Source organism: Euleptes europaea, chromosome 1 (genome assembly GCF_029931775.1).
Source record: "Euleptes europaea isolate rEulEur1 chromosome 1, rEulEur1.hap1, whole genome shotgun sequence".
NCBI lineage: Eukaryota > Metazoa > Chordata > Lepidosauria > Squamata > Sphaerodactylidae > Euleptes > Euleptes europaea.
The window spans coordinates 62,158,669-62,175,797 of NC_079312.1; the positions used below are offsets into that span (position 1 = coordinate 62,158,669).

Consider the following 17,129-nt stretch of genomic DNA (forward strand, 5'->3'; position numbering starts at 1 on the left):
TTAATATTTGTAAATCCTCAGTCGCCAATCGGGCATCGTCCAGTAATTGATCCAAGTCCTGAAGATCTAGACGAGCATCAGTATCCTCCGACGTTAACATCCAGAGACGTCCTTTAAGAGATTGCCACTGTTCCTGTACCAGTCCCCTCAAGCGGCAAACCTCTCGGGTCGTCCGGAAAAGTTCAGCGATTAAGTCTTGTAACAGAGTAGGATCCTCAGAGAAGGGCTCCAGGGTGTAGATCACCTGGAGAGCTGCACAGCTCCCATCCAAGTGGCAGGCGAACCCCCCTGGGCTCCAGCCTGGCTAGTAGAATGGTGAAGAGAAGTGATAGCTGTCATAATGTCAGCCCTTGGCCCACAGAACCAGAAATCACCACAAAGTCGTATAGAGTCCAAACAGATGGCTTTTACTGGTCAAATAGGCATACAGTGCAAACGAATAAAATGACAGCTATGAGAGGCTCACTAGCTGGGAGATATTATAAGGCAGGAAAGGCGGGAGATTACACGCACAGGCTGAATACAGTTTCCCAGGAGCTGAGTTCCCAGGCCTAGGTATGCGACCTTGGGGGGCAGACAATACAGCGCAGAGACAGAGGCAATAACGAAACCGAGATAGCAGCCTGACAAGTATGCAAATAGGCTGACTGGTAAAACTCAGACCACAGTGATTTCAGAAATTCTGCTCAGAGCTTGGACATTTCACTGACAGAATGTCGCAAATGAACAAAGAACAAGACAAAGGAAAGGTATCACTGGGGGTTACCGTACTTGTATTCCCAGCGATGTATTAAGAGTTTGAAAAAGTTATAAAAAATACTGTTCATACTTTGTTTGGCCCCTTTAGCTGTGAAGACGTTTTCCAACCATTTATAAGCCGTGGTATCCAAAAACCCTTTTAAAGCGATGTTTTTTATAACATTTTCAAACTCTTAATACATCGCTGGGAATACAAAGTGTGGTAACCCCCACTGTGTCACAGAGAGATAAACCTCACAAAAGAAAAGGCCATAGCCAATACAAATTGTTCACCGTGCATTAGGCCTCTTCATGCAACCAAACAAAGTAGAGATAATGTATGCAGGGCAGTGGAAGTGGGATGCATAAAAGGGAGAAGTGGGATCATGCCTAGCCCCCACATTTTTACATATTTTATCTCCTTTAAATTAAAGCTGTTTGTTTAAGTGCTACTCAGGCTTTGAATAGGGCATCCACTTGGCCTTTTCAAGACTAAAAGGGTTACAATTCTTAAAAGTGATTTAGGTGTATTTGTGAGTCATCCCCATGTCTTTTCAGGCAACAAAATACATTATATTCTCAGTGAGACCTGGAGAGGACGCACACAGGGCCATACTTGAAGCAGCTTTAGAATTTTTTTTAGATGAGTGATTCTATTTGAAATGGACCTCTTCGGCTTCCTCATTTTTACTTGAGAACTAATTCCTCGGTGAATACTCCAGATGTATTAAAAACAACAGCAACAATAATGCAACCCTCAGCAGCATAAATCAAAAGGTTTAGAAAACCCAGCTACCACCAGCATCTTACAATTGACTTCTAGCCCCTGTTGAAAATCTCTCAATGCCAAATGCAGCTTGTTAAAGCTTTAAATCCAGCTACACTGGAAGTGGTGCTCATACATTAATCAAACACACTGTGTTTGATTCTAGTGAGATAGGCAATCCTATCTACTGTTTTGATTTATTTCTTGCAAATAACAGGCAGTTTTACCTATGCCTCTCACTGTAGATTTTTGTGCTTAGTTCAAACGCTCTGTCAAGGATCATAATTCTGAACTAGAAGTTCTATTGATAAGAAATTCTTTGAGGAAAAACTAATAACACTATGGGATATAAATGTATCTGTGACTAAATATGGTGGGTCATAAACTGCAACAGAAGGATACAGTGTTGCGGAAGTTATGATTGGCAAAATGAAGAGCAAACACCTTTGGTTGTCATTTACCTAATTTGCTGCTTCTCCAGAGACAATGAAAACTGTTATGATTTTATTTATATTGGCCTGTCTCCAGCCACATTCCGAATACTTAAGGAGATTTGAGTTTTCTTAAGAGAAAGTGGTGATTTCCATCAATTCCTTCCTCCAACTGCAACCCCCCAGGAAGCTGATGTTCTCCTCACCCCAAAGAACATTAGAGAGGGAGTAAGTGGATTGCAGTAGTAGAAAGGAATTGGCAGAAAACATTGCTCCCTCTTAAGAAAACCTATGTGCCCTTAAGTGATCAGAACTGCATGGTTAAGCCATTGCTTTTTTCCCTTTTATTTTTTGCATTTTCACAGGAGAAGAAATCCTATACATACCCCAGGGCCCAGCTGTATATCACAAATTGAATATAAGGCACACCTTTAGCAGCTCACATTAGTGAGTTATATCTGGGTTATAACATCAGAGAATCACTCATCAGGAACTGAGTAGACAATAAATGAAATTCTGTGCACACAAGCAGGCTTATACACATATCATTTGTGGGATTGCAAAATGGAAATACAAGTGAGATGTACATTCAGACACATTTTAATGTGTATCTGAATAAGGATGCAGGCTCTCCTCACTGTGTGGTTTAGGAAAGGATGTGTATTCAAACACAGAGACAACTGGTTACACATTAACTTCTAAAAAACTAAAACTGCATCAAGGCTTTGTAGAAGTGACTGCTTACAGAAACAGCTCTGCAGTCTTCTGCCAATCCATTTCTTGAACCAACTGTGGGAGCGACATTTCCCCCAGAAAGATGGTGACAGTGGTTTTGTTTCAGATAATTTTGGAGAATTCTAGCTAATATGTTTTCACTTTCTCTGTGTTTTCATATTGGTGCTTGAACTACCTTGACAGGTTGTATGTATGAGTGTTCAGGTATTTTGATTTATTCATTTATTTAAACATATATACTCATGGTTTAAGGCAGCTTACAATAATAATTAAAAACATATTCAGTTAAAACAACAAAAAATATATTTTGCTGCCAAGTCACAGCTGACTTATGGAGATCCAGTAAGGTTTTCAAGACAAGAGACGATTGGAGGTGGTTTGCCATTGCCTGCATCCGTGTCATGACCCTGGCATTCCTTGGAGGTCTCCCATCCAAATATTAGCCAGGGACAGGGCTGAGAGTGTGTGACTGGCCAAGGCCACCCAGCAAGCTTACAAGGTATAAGTGGGGATTTGAACCTGGGTTTCCCAAGCCCTAGTCTGACACCTTGACCACTACACCACACTGGCTCTCAAAATAAAATAGATCCCAAATGTCTCCCCACCCCACTTCAATATTTATTTATGTATTTGTCTTGGAATTTTATTGCAATGTTTTTTAAAATTATACTTCCAGGGTTTTATTGGAAGCCTTGATTGTTTGGTCCAGAATGGCAATATATAAAATGGAAACACATATATCTGTAAATAGTATGAAAAGGCATTCAAATTGCTGCTGGAGAACTCTGCTGAATGGAGGCCTTCCTACAAAGAATAATAGTTCCACAAAGTCCTACTCCAAAGTGAAACTATTAGAAGACCCAGGTCCATCCCACCTATTCCTATCCTCTTTTTAAAATACAGTGTCATCCTTCCTGATCACTATTTTATTTGGAGCAGATGGTATTATAAGGTTTATATATAAGAACCACCATCTTCCTGAAGGGGTTGCAGTGGGGTCACTGAAGCCAGGATTAACAATTGATTTGTTTTAATGGACCATGGCAATAATAAGCAACAAAGGCCTGTTCAGAGATTAGTCTGTCCTGTTAATGCTGCTGACACAAATGGCTTTTAACCTAACAGCACTAATATCATCATTGTCTCAGAAGACCTAGGGGGTTGTGAAAATGGGAACAGACATGTGGTGCAGATGCATATTTAATAATGTCTTCTATAAGTGCTTCTGATTTGCTTTGACAATAGATGTGGTTTCTTCTGGGCATGAGGTCCAGAAAAAGAAATAGGAGAAAATTTCAAAAGCAGGAATGAGCTGAAGGACTTTGTGCATTCCATTTTGAGTGCTGATAATTCTTTAAAAAAAACCGAGAAGAGACCTTCACTATGGAAGGTCATGCTGTGAATTTTTCACAGCTCCTTAATACTAGCTCTAAATATTCTTATACTAGGGTTGTGGGGGTCTGTACTGTATTAACCCTGTAAAGCATTTTCATTAGATTGACTGAGAACATCACTTTTTAGCCCTTGCCTGGGAAATGAACTGATGTATTTACTCTGTTTCAGGTTTCAGCCAGATTTAGGTGCAGACAATTCGTCCCACATAATAACTGGTTCAACAAACAGAATTCAGATGCTCACCCTCATTTACATCTAAAGACTAACAGCCCATTCCTGAAGTGGGGGCAGTTAGGCAATGGCTGGGAGTGGCGCAGCTGCACTTCCTCCTCAGAGGCTTCCCTGCTGCAAAACATAAATTAAAAAGGGGGGAAATGGAAAAGGCAAAAAAAAAAAAAAAAACCATAGAAAATAATGGTGCTGTGCCACCAAAAAAGGTGGCATAGCAACACCTCAGTGGCAAGGGACGTTCCCAGGCTGAAAGGGTCTGGAACCTGACTCGCATCAGCTTCACTCCTGGGAATGCCCTGGGAATGCCCCCATGCCAGCATGGGCTTTCCCTTCTGGGAATTCCCTGCTGGCATGGCTGCGCTGGCAGTGCAGGCTGGTACAGATCTGCAGCTCCCGAATGCTGGTGTGTTTGCCCCCACCTCAACATAGGTACCACTTTGCACCTTAGTAAAGTGGCATAGATGCCAGCGTGGGGTTACGTCGGCTCCTAAGGAGCTTCAGTCCCTCACCCTTCTGGATTGCAGCCTAATTCTGCCAGGTTAATGTGGTTCAAGTGAGCATTGCAATGAAGATGGGGAGTTGTATACTGATGTATACTTGCAATGCATGCAAGAAGTTGTTCGTGCATTCCTCTTGAGCCAGTGGTCTATTCCTCTTTTTCTCCAATTTTCGTATAAATTCTTTAGACTATTTGTTAGATATTAATAAAAATTGTATACAAATTGATTAAATTTTTAAAAATTTGTTGAATGCCTTACCCTTTAGGTTCATCATGGGTGTCAAATGCATAATGCAATAAACATAAAATGCTCATCATTTCCTAATCTACTGCCCTACATGCCACTAAAAATCCATCAAATGTCTCAGTCAATTCTTGAAAATACCTAGGATTTGACAGATAAGTTCCCACATACCAACATCCAACACTTACACCAACAGGTCTGAATGCAAGTATCTCTGTGAGCCTGTCAGCAAAGTCACAATTCTAATAATTTATTCTTTAGACATGATCATCAGAAATAATATCCATAGACATAGGACTATATTTATTAAGCACTGAGAACATCCATCAAGTTGGCCAAGGCAGAGTCAAAATCATGTCGGAAACTGGATTGCAATGCATCCCCTTACTCACTGGGCGAAAACGCATGGCCTCTGTATCCTCCTTTAATCCCTGTTTTAGCCAGGATCAAATGCGCATTAGGCGAAACGCATTCGTTCGATCAAGGCTGAATCCTGGCTGAAACAGGGATTAAAGGAGGATAAAGCGACCATGCGTTTTCACCCACTGTCTCTTACTCAAAAAGGCCTGGTGTTGTCCAGCCACCACTATCCAATAGTTGTTCAAACTGTTAAAGTTTAAGGACACTACATCCATCATTTTGTTTTAAATAAATTTCATTTAGCCCAACCAAATGTTTAAACAGTCAACATTAGTCACTCCTACTCTTTATCGGCATCAAATAGTGAAACACACTGAGATGAAGAATGTACACTAAGAAAACATTTTAGGATATAGGGAAAGGTTTGTATACTCTGATCAGTGATTTAGACCAAAGTCATTACACAGACAATGTCACATTGGGTTTCAGGGCCATCTACAATGAAATCACCCGAAAGGTAATTTCTTGCCAGTACACTGAAACAAGGGATCATATCACTAATTTCAGCATTTGAAAGTATTGTCTAAAATAGGAAATTTATGGTGAAGTACTCTTCAGAGGTACTACATTCAAAGCCCAATGACCTCAGTCAGTCTAGGATTACACTGTTAATTAAATACGGTAAGAAAACACCTACTAGATCTTGCAGCAAGCTGCAGGTACATAGCCTGTAAAATAATTGCAAAGTTAAAGTGAATGACTTCAAATTGACTTGCTTATCTATTATTGCATTTAAAGGTCCATTCTATAATTGGAAGGCACATAATATAGCACTGTTGCTAAACAAAACAGGTGTAAACCTAGGCAGTGCTTGAATGAAGGACTTCTTGGAAGCTCTGTGCATGCTTCCCTTGATTCCATCTCTCTTTTTCTTTCTTTCTTTCTTTTATTCTGTAGTTTCCCCCCCCCTTTTTTTTGCATACCTGAAGAGCCCCCTTGTCTGTGGAAGGCCTGGTTCTGATACTTTCATTGTTGGCAAAGGTGCCAGACTCTTTACTACTAAATATAGTTCCACATACTCATTTATAAGTAAAGATATAAATTTCTATCTACCTGTAAATCAGCATCAAATTCATGTTTCAAATGAGCTTCTTCTGCAGCTTCAACAAGGCGCTAAAAAGAGAAGAAGAAAACAGAATTACTTTCTAGAAATTCCAGAAGCTCTTCTGTTTGGTAAACTGTTAATATTGTAATTGTGAACCCAGCTGTATATGCTCAGTTCCATAAAAATTACTCTCTTCTTTCAATGACTACACAGATTACCATACTTGTGTGATTTTTAAATTAAATATAAATGACAACTCTGCAGCAGGGACAATGACCGTTGATGATGATGACAGTTAAAACCATCCAAATTGACCCCCCCAATGTCATAACAATGTTCAATTCTGAAAAAAGATGTCAAAGACTGCAGCAACTATTGGACCAGCACATGAATTTAAGATCAAAATATTACAACAAAGGTTCTTCACACACATGCAATGAGATGTTCAAGCTGGATTCAGAAAAGGAAGAGGCATTAGAGATCATATTGCAAATTTTACATTGGTTACTGGAGCATACAAAAGAAGTTCAGAAGAAAATCAGCTTGTGTTCCATAGATTACAGCAAAGATTCTGACTGTGTGGACCATAAAAATTTATGGTTGGTTTTAAAAGAAATGGGTGTGCCAAAACATCTGACTGTTTTGATGTACAACCTGTACTCTGGACAAGAGGCTACTGTTGGGACAGAATATGGAGAAACATAATGGTTTCCAGTTGCCAAAGGGGCCAGACAAGGATCCATTTTATCTCCCTGTCTCTTCAATCTATATACAAAACATATAATAAGGGATGCTGTATTAGATTAAAGGAAGTTGGAGTGAAAATTGGTAGAAGGAACTGTAGCGTGAGATTCTCCCTCACACCCTCACAAAGACTCTGCTGTAGACAATTTTCAAAGCTATGCTTGTACAAAAACTTATTAGCCACAGAGATCTCCAGGGTTTATCACATTAGAGAAACTTTTCTGCCTTTAACTCCACTAATGCAAAAGTTATGTTCTTTCCAACTATTAACCGCCAAACCAGGCAGGACACCTGGATAAACTTTTATATTTTATTGACAAAAGAAAAGATTGTTTTTATTGAACAAGACAGGAAAAAAATAAAGGCACAAAAGAATTAACCACACAAATACTGTAGAAATGAATGCTAAAATTATCAACGTTCCTAGCATGGGTTACTCATATTATAGCTAATGATAGTTTTAAAACAAACCAGGTTTCAGCTTTTGTCTCACTGCTTTTATGGATTACATATTTTTAAAAGTCCAAATTACCCAAAATCCCACCAAGAGATCTGACCTCTTCTTCTTGTCACAAGAATGCTTATTTATAGAAAAATATCAATCTTAACTTTCATTGATTTATCATGGTCATATGGTTACCACTAAATAAGCAACATAAGTGCAAATAGCCAATCGGCAGGTGCATATGAGATCACCTGATATAGCAAAGTAAGAAGGTCAATCACAACTCTTAAAAAACAATTAATCTAGCCTTTTTCTGTTCCAACTAACTGTTCAAGAAAAAGGCAGATCTAAGCAACAGGTGTATAATCTCTAAGTCAACTTGCAAACACTGCAAGAAAAAAGAAGCATGACAATTGCAACTGCAACAGAACATTAACAATTTGAGATATGCAGATGGCATAACACATTACTGGCAGAAGATAGTGAAGACTTAAAACGACTACTGATGAAGATTAAAGCAGGAAGTGCCAAAGTAAGATTACAGCTGAACATCAAGAAGACAAAAGTAATGACTACTGGGGAATTACACAAATTTTAAGGTCAACAATGAAGAAGTTTAAATTGTTTAAAAAAATTATATTCCTTGGCTCAAACATCAACCAAAAGGGAGACTGCAATCAAGAAATCAGAAGGGCAGCCATGAAGGAGCTAGAAAAGGTCCTCAAGTATAAGGATATGTTGCTGTTACCAAGGTCAAGATAATTCATGCTATGCTTGGGTGTGAAATCTGGGCAGTGAAGAAAGCTGACAGGAAAAAAGCTGATTCATTTGAAATGTGGTGTTGGAAGAAAGTTTTACAGATACTGTGGACCACCAAAAAGACAAATAAGTGGGTTCTAGATCAAATCAAGCCTGAACTCTCCCTAGAAGTTAAAATGACTAAACTGAGGCTATCATACTTCGGTCACATTATGAGAAGGCAAGAGTCACTGGGGAAAAAATGCTAGGAAAAGTTGAAGGCTGCAGAAAAAATGAATTGATTCAGTATAGGAAGTCACGGCCCTCAGTTTGTAAGACCTGAGCAAGTCTGTTAACAATAGGATGTTTCAGAGGTCATTCATTCATAGGGTTGTCATAAGTCGGAAGTGACTTGATGTCACTTACCAAACACACGTCATAACGTCAGTCACTCAATGCAACCTTTAAAATTTCCTGTAAAGGCATCCTGTTACTTGAATATTTTGTACTCTCATGAATACTCAAGAACATCAACATCATACATTTGGTATACTTTGTTTTGGTAGCTATGGGTTTAAAACAAACAACAATAAGTAATCACTATGTTCAGGGCATAAAGCTTATCTTAGATTTAGTGTAGAAACAAGAAAAGAGGCGTTCTCCAAAATTCCATGACTTTGGCAGAGGCAGGAGGCAAATTCTTCTTTCTTTGATATGTTTCTCTCTGACATATATGTCATCCCTTTTCCTAAATTTACAAAATACTATATTAAATAGCAATATCTGAAGAGCCAGAAGGATAGCCCTGAAATTATTGTAACCCTCAATAAACATTTTTTATCAGACATTTGATAAGGTGAGGAAAACAATACATATTCATGAGGATAAGGAATTCAGCAGAATGAAAGTGGCGGTTGAGAGGAGAGCATCAGATTGTATAAGGCATAGCAGAATTAGGGCTGTCAATTCGGTTCGGTCCGAACTGAAAATCAACCGAATTTCCGAACTCAAATCTGGCGGGCAACCGGGGGGGCCGAATTCAGCGAGTTCGGGAGTTCGCGAATAAATTCGGCCAATTCGGCCCCCCCTTCAGGCGCGGGCTGCCCTTTAAACTGATCTGCGCCTCCCAGCTGGGAGGCTCAGATCAGTTTAAAGGGCAGCCCGCCTCCCTTCAGCGGGCTCCCCTGAAGGGAGGCGGGCTGTCATTTAAACTCATCTGCGCCTCCCGGCCGAGAGGCGCAGATGAGTTTAAATGACAGCCCGCCCCCCTTCAGGGGAGCCCGCTGAAGGGAGGCGGGCTGTCATTTAAACTCATCTGCGCCTCCCGGCCGGGAGAAACAGATGAGTTTAAATGACAGCCCGCCCCCCTTCAGGGAAGCCCGCTGAAGGGAGGCGGGCTGTCATTTAAACTCATCCGCTGGAGAGGCGCGGGCTGCCCTTTAAACTCATCTGCGCCTCCCAGCTGGGAGGCTCAGATGAGTTTAAAGGGCAGCCCGCCCCCCTTCAGCGGGCTCCACTGGAGAGGCGCGGGCTGCCCTTTAAACTGATCTGAGCCTCCCGGCCGGGAGCTAGGAGGCTCAGATGAGTTTAAAGGGCAGCCCGCCCCCCTTCAGCGGGCTCCGCTGGAGAGGCGCGGGCTGCCCTTTAAACTGATCTGAGCCTCCCGGCTGGGAGCTGGGAGGCTCAGATCAGTTTAAAGGGCAGCCCGAGCCTCTCCAGCGGAGCCCGCTGAAGGGGGGCGGGCTGCCCTTTAAACTGACCTGCGCCTCCAAGCTGGGAGGCGCAGATCAGTTTAAAGGGCCCCCGCGCGCCTTCAGGGAATCCCTCTGAAGGCGTGCGGGGGGCGAATTTTCCCCCGAACTCCGGATCCCCCTGAATTACCGGGGATCCGAAGCGGGGGAGTTCGGACTTCGGCACGTAACGAACCCACAAGGGTCAAATTCGGCCGAATCCAAACTGTACCGAATTTTTTTTTTGACAGCCCTAAGCAGAATAATGCCTACAGGAAATAAAAAATTAAAAGCTTTACATTTCAAAACATGAAAGACTAACACTCTGTACCAAAGCCCTGCTTCAGGAATTCCATATTAACTCCCACAGACCTGTGGCTCCTGGAAGGGATGTGCTCTGACCAGCTGCCAGAGTTTTACCTGTTGTCCTGACTCTGCATGTTTGGAAATTAAATGCCAGGCTTGAATTCCAGTGGCTAGAGTTCAGGGTGGGTGAACCCTGCAGCGTCATTTCTTCAGCAAGCCCAGAGGTTGGGTTTCAGTTTAAGGAAGAAGAAGAGGATGAAGAAGACGAAGAAGAAGAGTTGGGTTTTATATGCTGACTTTCTCTACCAGTTAAGGAAGAATCAAACCAGCTTAACATCACCTTCCCCTCCCCACAACAGGCACCCTGTGAGGTAGGTGGGGCGGAAAGAGTGTGACTAGCCCAAGGTCACCCAGATGGCTTCATGTGGAGGAGTGGGGAAACCAACCCAGTTCACCAGATTAGCCTCCACTGCTCATGTGGAGGAGTGGGGAACCAAACCTGGTTCTCCAGATCAGAGTCCACTGCTCCAAACCACCTTTCTTAACCACTGCAACACAGTGGCGAGAAAAGAGGTTTAGCTGCACCCTGATCCCCCTCTCTCTGGCCATGTGCTTTCACATGCTACTTTCTTAAAGCTTCCTCCTCGTCCACCACCACGTCCACCTCCCTGTCTGCTGTTTGCCATTTGCTTGAAGTGCACAAAACAATAACATTTCTTGTCAGTGATTTTCAGTTGAAGGATGACTCCTCAGTAATAACAATTACTGAGGCCTGGCTCAGTGATTGTTATTAAAAAAGATGAACTGTTCACATTGGAAATAATGGATGCATGCATGTTATTTCATTGCTTCATGGGTGCTGTAGTTACTTTGGGAAAGAAGACCTCTCACTCCCTATGCATCCATGTGACTCTCATCCTGCATCACACTGTTCTGACTGACTGCTTTCACAGTCTCCTGACCCAATAGATACTGTTGCCAACCTCCAGGTACTAGCTGGAGATCTCTTGCTATTACAATTGATCTCCATCTGATAAAGATCAGTTCACCTGGAAAAAATGGCCACTTTGGCAATTGGACTCTATGGCATTGAAGCCCCTCTCCTTCCCAAACCATGCCTTCCTCAGGCTCCACCCCAAAAACCTACCACCAGCGGCAAAGAGGGACCTGGCAACCCTACCGATAGCATAGAGGGAAACATATTTAAGGAAGTGTGCAGCAGCAGCTTCTGCAGTGGTGCAAAGATGCTCAGCTGGCTATTCCAACTACACTTCAAACAAAAACACTGATGCCAACAATGGAGGGCTTGATTCATATGCAAAAAGACAGTATAATTATTATAAATTATAAATGAACATTCAAATGTTCATTTTGAAGTTCACAGCATTTCTGATAGCAAAAAGTGGATAAAGAATGTTGGCAGTGTAGCAGATCTGTGGATGTTTTTTTCTGCAGCATAAGGTTTTTCCCCAGCATGTTTGATGCAAATCAGTCAGAATCATAGGAACATAAGTACATAAGAAAAGCCCTGCTGGATCAGACCAAGGCCCATTAAGTCCAGCAGTCTGCTCACACAGTGGCCAACCAGGTGCCTCTAGGAAGCCCCCAAACAAGACAACTGCAGCAGCATCCTGCCTGTTTCCCACAGCACCTAATATAATAGCATGCTCCTCTGATACTAGAGAAAATAGGTATGCATCATGACTAGTATTCATTTTGACTAGTACCCATGGATAGCCCTATCCGCCATGAACAATCACTTTAGAGCGGTACAAGGAAACATGAAAAAAGATGAAGGGAAGATAAACTAGTATCAAGATTAAACCTTAATGATTATATATTACTAGAGCTTCCCTGATTGTATCCAAATATGCAAACTGTACATCAAATTTACAACTTTATTCTTTGGAATCTCCACAGTGATGGAGTATAATGGAAGAAATTTCTTAAATTCACTGGAGACAAGGATATAAAAGCCATATGTCAGTTTGCAACATTTTAATATTAAAAACAAAAGTCATCATTCCATGATAAAATACTCAGCACTTGGAGAACTAGTAATTTTGAATTTTCTATGTATGGGTGTCAATTGCCAGCTTCTTTGTAGATGCAGTATTATAGTTACCAAGGATACATTTACTTAGTTCACTGAGTAAATGACACTGCAGTGGTGCAAAACCTGCCCTCACCACCCATAATGGAAGCCCCCAATTATTGACAACAGCTGTACTCTGGCTTCACTCTTCTGAAGTGCACCTGTGGGAGTTTTTAAAAGGCCCACTTGAAAAGCAAAGTGTGATGTCTAATTCACACTTACCTACAATGAATGAATTGTCTCCATGTGCCCTATGATGTTCTTATAAGGCATGTATAAAGGAACAACACTGGTGAGTTACATGGTAATTCTCATGCAAATATTGTCTCTATGACAGTAAGGGCAAGCAGTACAGGCACTGCTGAGTATAACTGGGAAAGTTTCAAAGCAAGGGGCAGAATATGAAGGAGAATGTCAGCATCATAGGAGGGATATCTGTGGTAGCTATGTGGGGAGGAGGGAGGGCTCTGAGGAAACTGCCCACTGGACTGAAGAATGTCCAGTCCCCCAGTCTGGCCTTTTTAATGGATTCTTTAAACCCCAACCATCCACAATCAGGTAAAAAGGAGGACCCAAGCTTTAATTAAAGGCTTGGTAGTGTGTAAGCTATGTATTCTCTAAAGGTCTCTTATCTGGGAACCTGGTAGGCCAATAAAGTATACCTGCTAGAAAATAAAGTATTTAACAGGGTATGGATCTTGTGTGGGAATGCTTCAGTATATATAAAGTAAACTGATTTTCAACTTTGCTCTCAAAGGTACAAGTAGGGTTGCCACCCTCCAGGTAGTGGAAATAGAAAGAACAGCACTACAAAAAAGCCCAATTAAAGGCAATAAAACAAAACAGTAAATGCTCTTGAAAAAATATATAATGTGAGGACAAGCCTCAAAAAGACAACCACAGGTGCAAAGAGGACGAGGGTCCACAAGGGGAGAAGACGTCTTAACTAGCCATCCATGCATATTTGGAGGGTACATTCCCTTAACTTCCAATTGACTTCACAAGCATACGGAAGAAGCTAACGCTTGAGAAAATTCTTCATGAAATGGGAATTTACCGGAAGCCCTTTGCGCATGTCTTCCTCGCTCTGTTGCTTTTTGTATAACTATTTATTATGTATGGAATCCTTTGAATTGTACATGTGAGCGTTTTCGCCTGTTGTAACATTCTAACGCATAGTGTTTCTCCCCTTGTGAACCCTCGTCCTCTTTGCAACTGCGGTTGTCTTTTTGAGGCTTGTCCTCACATAATATATATTTTTTCAAGAGCATTTACTGTTTTGTTTTATTGCCTTTAATTGGGCTTTTTTGTAGTGCTGTTCTTTCTATTTCCACTTCCTGTAATTAGCACTTATAGCCTGCTTTTATTACCACCCTCCAGGTAGTGGCTGGAGATCTCCTGCTATTACAAGTGATCTCCAGGAGACGGAGATCAGTTCACTTGGAGAAAATGGCTGCTTTAGAAGGTGGAATCTATGGCATTATATCCCACTGAAGTCACTCCTGCCCCAAACCCCACCTTCCTCAGGCTTCACTCCCAAAATCTCCAGGTATTTCCCACCCCAGAGCTGGCAACCCTAGTTACAAGTTTCCCCCAATGAGAGTAACCACTTTGCAGCTGATGTAAATGAACCCTGAGAAGAGACTTGATTTCCATTTCTCCTGACTCAGTTTACTGGAACGTAATATGACAACTGATAGGATTCTTCCCAGGTTTAAGGTTGTCTTTTGAAATACACAACTCCTGTCCACTGAAGCTGTGCATGCAAATTAGGTATGTTGGGCCCTTAACAGCATGTTTATTTTACTGAAACAAGCTCCCTTCCCTAAGCTGACCCCAACTCTAACTAAAACACAATTAAAACCTGTCTAAGTTGACACTGTGATCCAGAGCAGCCAATTCCCATCTGAGGGGGAAAAATCCTTCCCCTTTTTAAAGTGATGCTGGCTCACCCCTTTCCATCCAGTGGATATCCATGGACTCTGATGGGCTGACATTATTTGGATTTGCCTGAGGCCAAAATTACAAGGATTGGTACAGAGTCCTCTAGGGAAGGTGGTGCTTTGGAGGGATGATTGCCACAGTATCTATGAATACTGAAGTTTCTGTAAGTATGGCAGGGACTACGATAAAGACACACTCTATATAATACATGATTAAACTGTTACCAGACAACCAATCCCGTAGATATATAAACTTTAAAAAATGGGCAAAAAAATTCACCACAATTGGGGGAGGGGGGGAGTTGCTGCAATTCTGGACATGAACCAATTCAACAAATAAGTCAGCTTAACTCATTTTCTAACTTTTAACACTGAGCGGAGCATTTTGGGATACCAGAATCTACACGTTAGATTGTACAAGATAAAACCAACAGCTCTACATACTTTACACTGAAAAGCCCAATTACATGCCACAAGAAACAAGAATTACCATATTTTTCGCTCCATAATATGCACCTGACCATAAGACACACCTAGTCTGGGTGCCAGGTCCCCCTAGTTTTAACCCTCGCCTCTCCCCCACAAGCACTCCCGTTCCACTCAGTGGCCGTGCGTAAGCGCGGGGGCAGCGCGTCTCCACACACGCAGCCCAGGCCCTGCCCCCAGACAAGCCTTCGGGCGGGAATGTTTACGCGCACTCCTGGGCCCGGCCTGTCCGATGCCCCCAGCCAGCCAGGCGGGAGGAGCGGCTGGCACCTCGAGCTCCCACAGCTGCCCTTGCCTCGCGCCCCTCAGCCGCCTGCCCTCCTCCTCCTCCTCCGCCCAGTACTGAATGTGATGGGCCAAGGTTCTGATTCAATATAAGGCAGCTTTGCGCATTCTTGTGCATGTTAGCCTAAGACTATGATTTGACCAAATTTCTATGGCACATTAGATAAGACTTAGAGAAAAGGGAAGTGCTTCTCTTCTCTAAACATTATTGTCCCAAGTCCCATGCCTGGGATGGGTCCTCGGGACTACGCCCCACTCCTGCTGACAACCCCTACCCTCCAGTTGACCCTTGACCCCGGGAGGAGACACCCCACTTACCAGGCAGGGGCGAGGGAGATGCGGAGGTGGCCCCGCCCGAAGGCTGCACCTCCGAGGCCGGGAAAGTCGGGGGAGGAGCGGGGGCACTGAATGCCAGCTCCGCTCCCCCAGAGTGAGCTTACCGACCAGTTGCGGCCACCCCTGCAAATGAGGCAGAGTCACCCGCCCCAGGAGAGGCAGCCTCCTCGGGGCCTTGGGACGCGGTGGAGGCCAGGATTCGTCCCTGCATCCCTGCGGGACAGGGAGAGTCCGGCTCAGAGGGGGCCAACGCCCAGAGTGCTCGGCGAGGGCAAGAGGGGAACAGGAGGAGAGCGGAGGCTACAGGATGGTGGGGGATGGGAGCCGACGAGGCTGGAGAGAGCAAGGAACGGCTCCATGCTGGGGTGGAGGAGAGAGCGGGGCAGAACCCACCGATGCTGGAGGAGACTTGGAGCGGGAGGGGCCGCACCCAGGTGGAATGGGGCAGTCGGGCATGGCAGCGTGACCGCGGGAACAGGGGAAGAGTGAGCCTGATGGCCCAGGGAGGGCTCAGGAAACCTAAGGGGGTAGGGAGCCCATAAAAGCGGAAGCAGAGGCGGAGGCTGAGGAAGAATGAGACAGTTGGGTGTGTCGGGCAAAAGCCATAACACCCCATGCCGGGAGAAAAGTGGAGGAGAGCGTCCTCACTGAGCAGCTCCAATTCTGAAGCCTGGGAAGCTGACACTCGCTAGGGCTGTAAGAAGCGGTGGACCCGTAGTTGGGGGAGGGCACCGAGGCAGCGCGTCAGAGTTATATAACAGCTGTAGGAGATGTTTGAGTTTTTGGAACAAGAAAAGTTTTCAACAATTGCGGTGGGTGACAAATTAAAACTGCCTTCCTCTAATAAAAACCTCTTCTTCCTCATTGTATCCATTGAATAGAAGGCCTTGTTCTGTGGATATTATAATTATATTTATTCTGAATGATGTTTCAAAAATAATACAGTAACTGGTCGAGAAGGAGAGAGAAAGAAAGGGCAGAGGGGGGGGAGAGCGTGCTTTCACCCACTCACCTTGGCCGTGCCCCAGTCCGGAGAAGTTCCCCCCTGAACCAGCAGCAAAGGGGTCGCTTTGTGTGGTGGGGGGCTTCCAGAAGAGTGGGAGGTCAATTGCTGGGGCGGCAGGAGGAGGAGAAATCCCAGAAGTCGCCTCTACTGGGGCTGGAAGGACTGGCTCCCTCGCAGGCGGCCGCATCTTACAACCGTTTCCCCAGGCTCTCGGAGGCTCCTCCTCTCTCTGGTGAATGGAGGGTGGGGAGGAAAAGCCCTGGGCGAGGCGGAGGAAAGAGGGCGGCGGGAAAGGGACCGCCTCCTTCTCTCCACCTCCGCCAGCACTTTCCTCTCGGCGATTCGGCTCCAGTTCACTCCATAAGACGCACAAGACATTTCCCCTCACTTTTGAGGAGGAAAAAGGTGCGTCTTATGGAGCGAAAAATACGGTAACGTACCATTTCAAACTTGTTTCAGAAAATAGTATTCATTAGGCAGTTGTGAGAAGCATCTCCATCAGATCTAGTCA

The 17,129-nt window shown here is 43.6% G+C and overlaps 1 protein-coding gene across 2 annotated transcripts in view; it reads right to left on the bottom strand.

Moving 5' to 3' along the window:
* Positions 1–17,129, bottom strand: part of CACNA2D3 (calcium voltage-gated channel auxiliary subunit alpha2delta 3) — a 698,701-nt gene that overhangs the window by 435,452 nt on the left and 246,120 nt on the right. For both annotated transcript variants that reach the window (XM_056853929.1, XM_056853938.1), the window contains one exon: positions 6,513–6,572. In XM_056853929.1, coding sequence (XP_056709907.1) covers positions 6,513–6,572 — 60 coding nt within the window. The remainder of the gene's footprint in view (positions 1–6,512; positions 6,573–17,129) is intronic.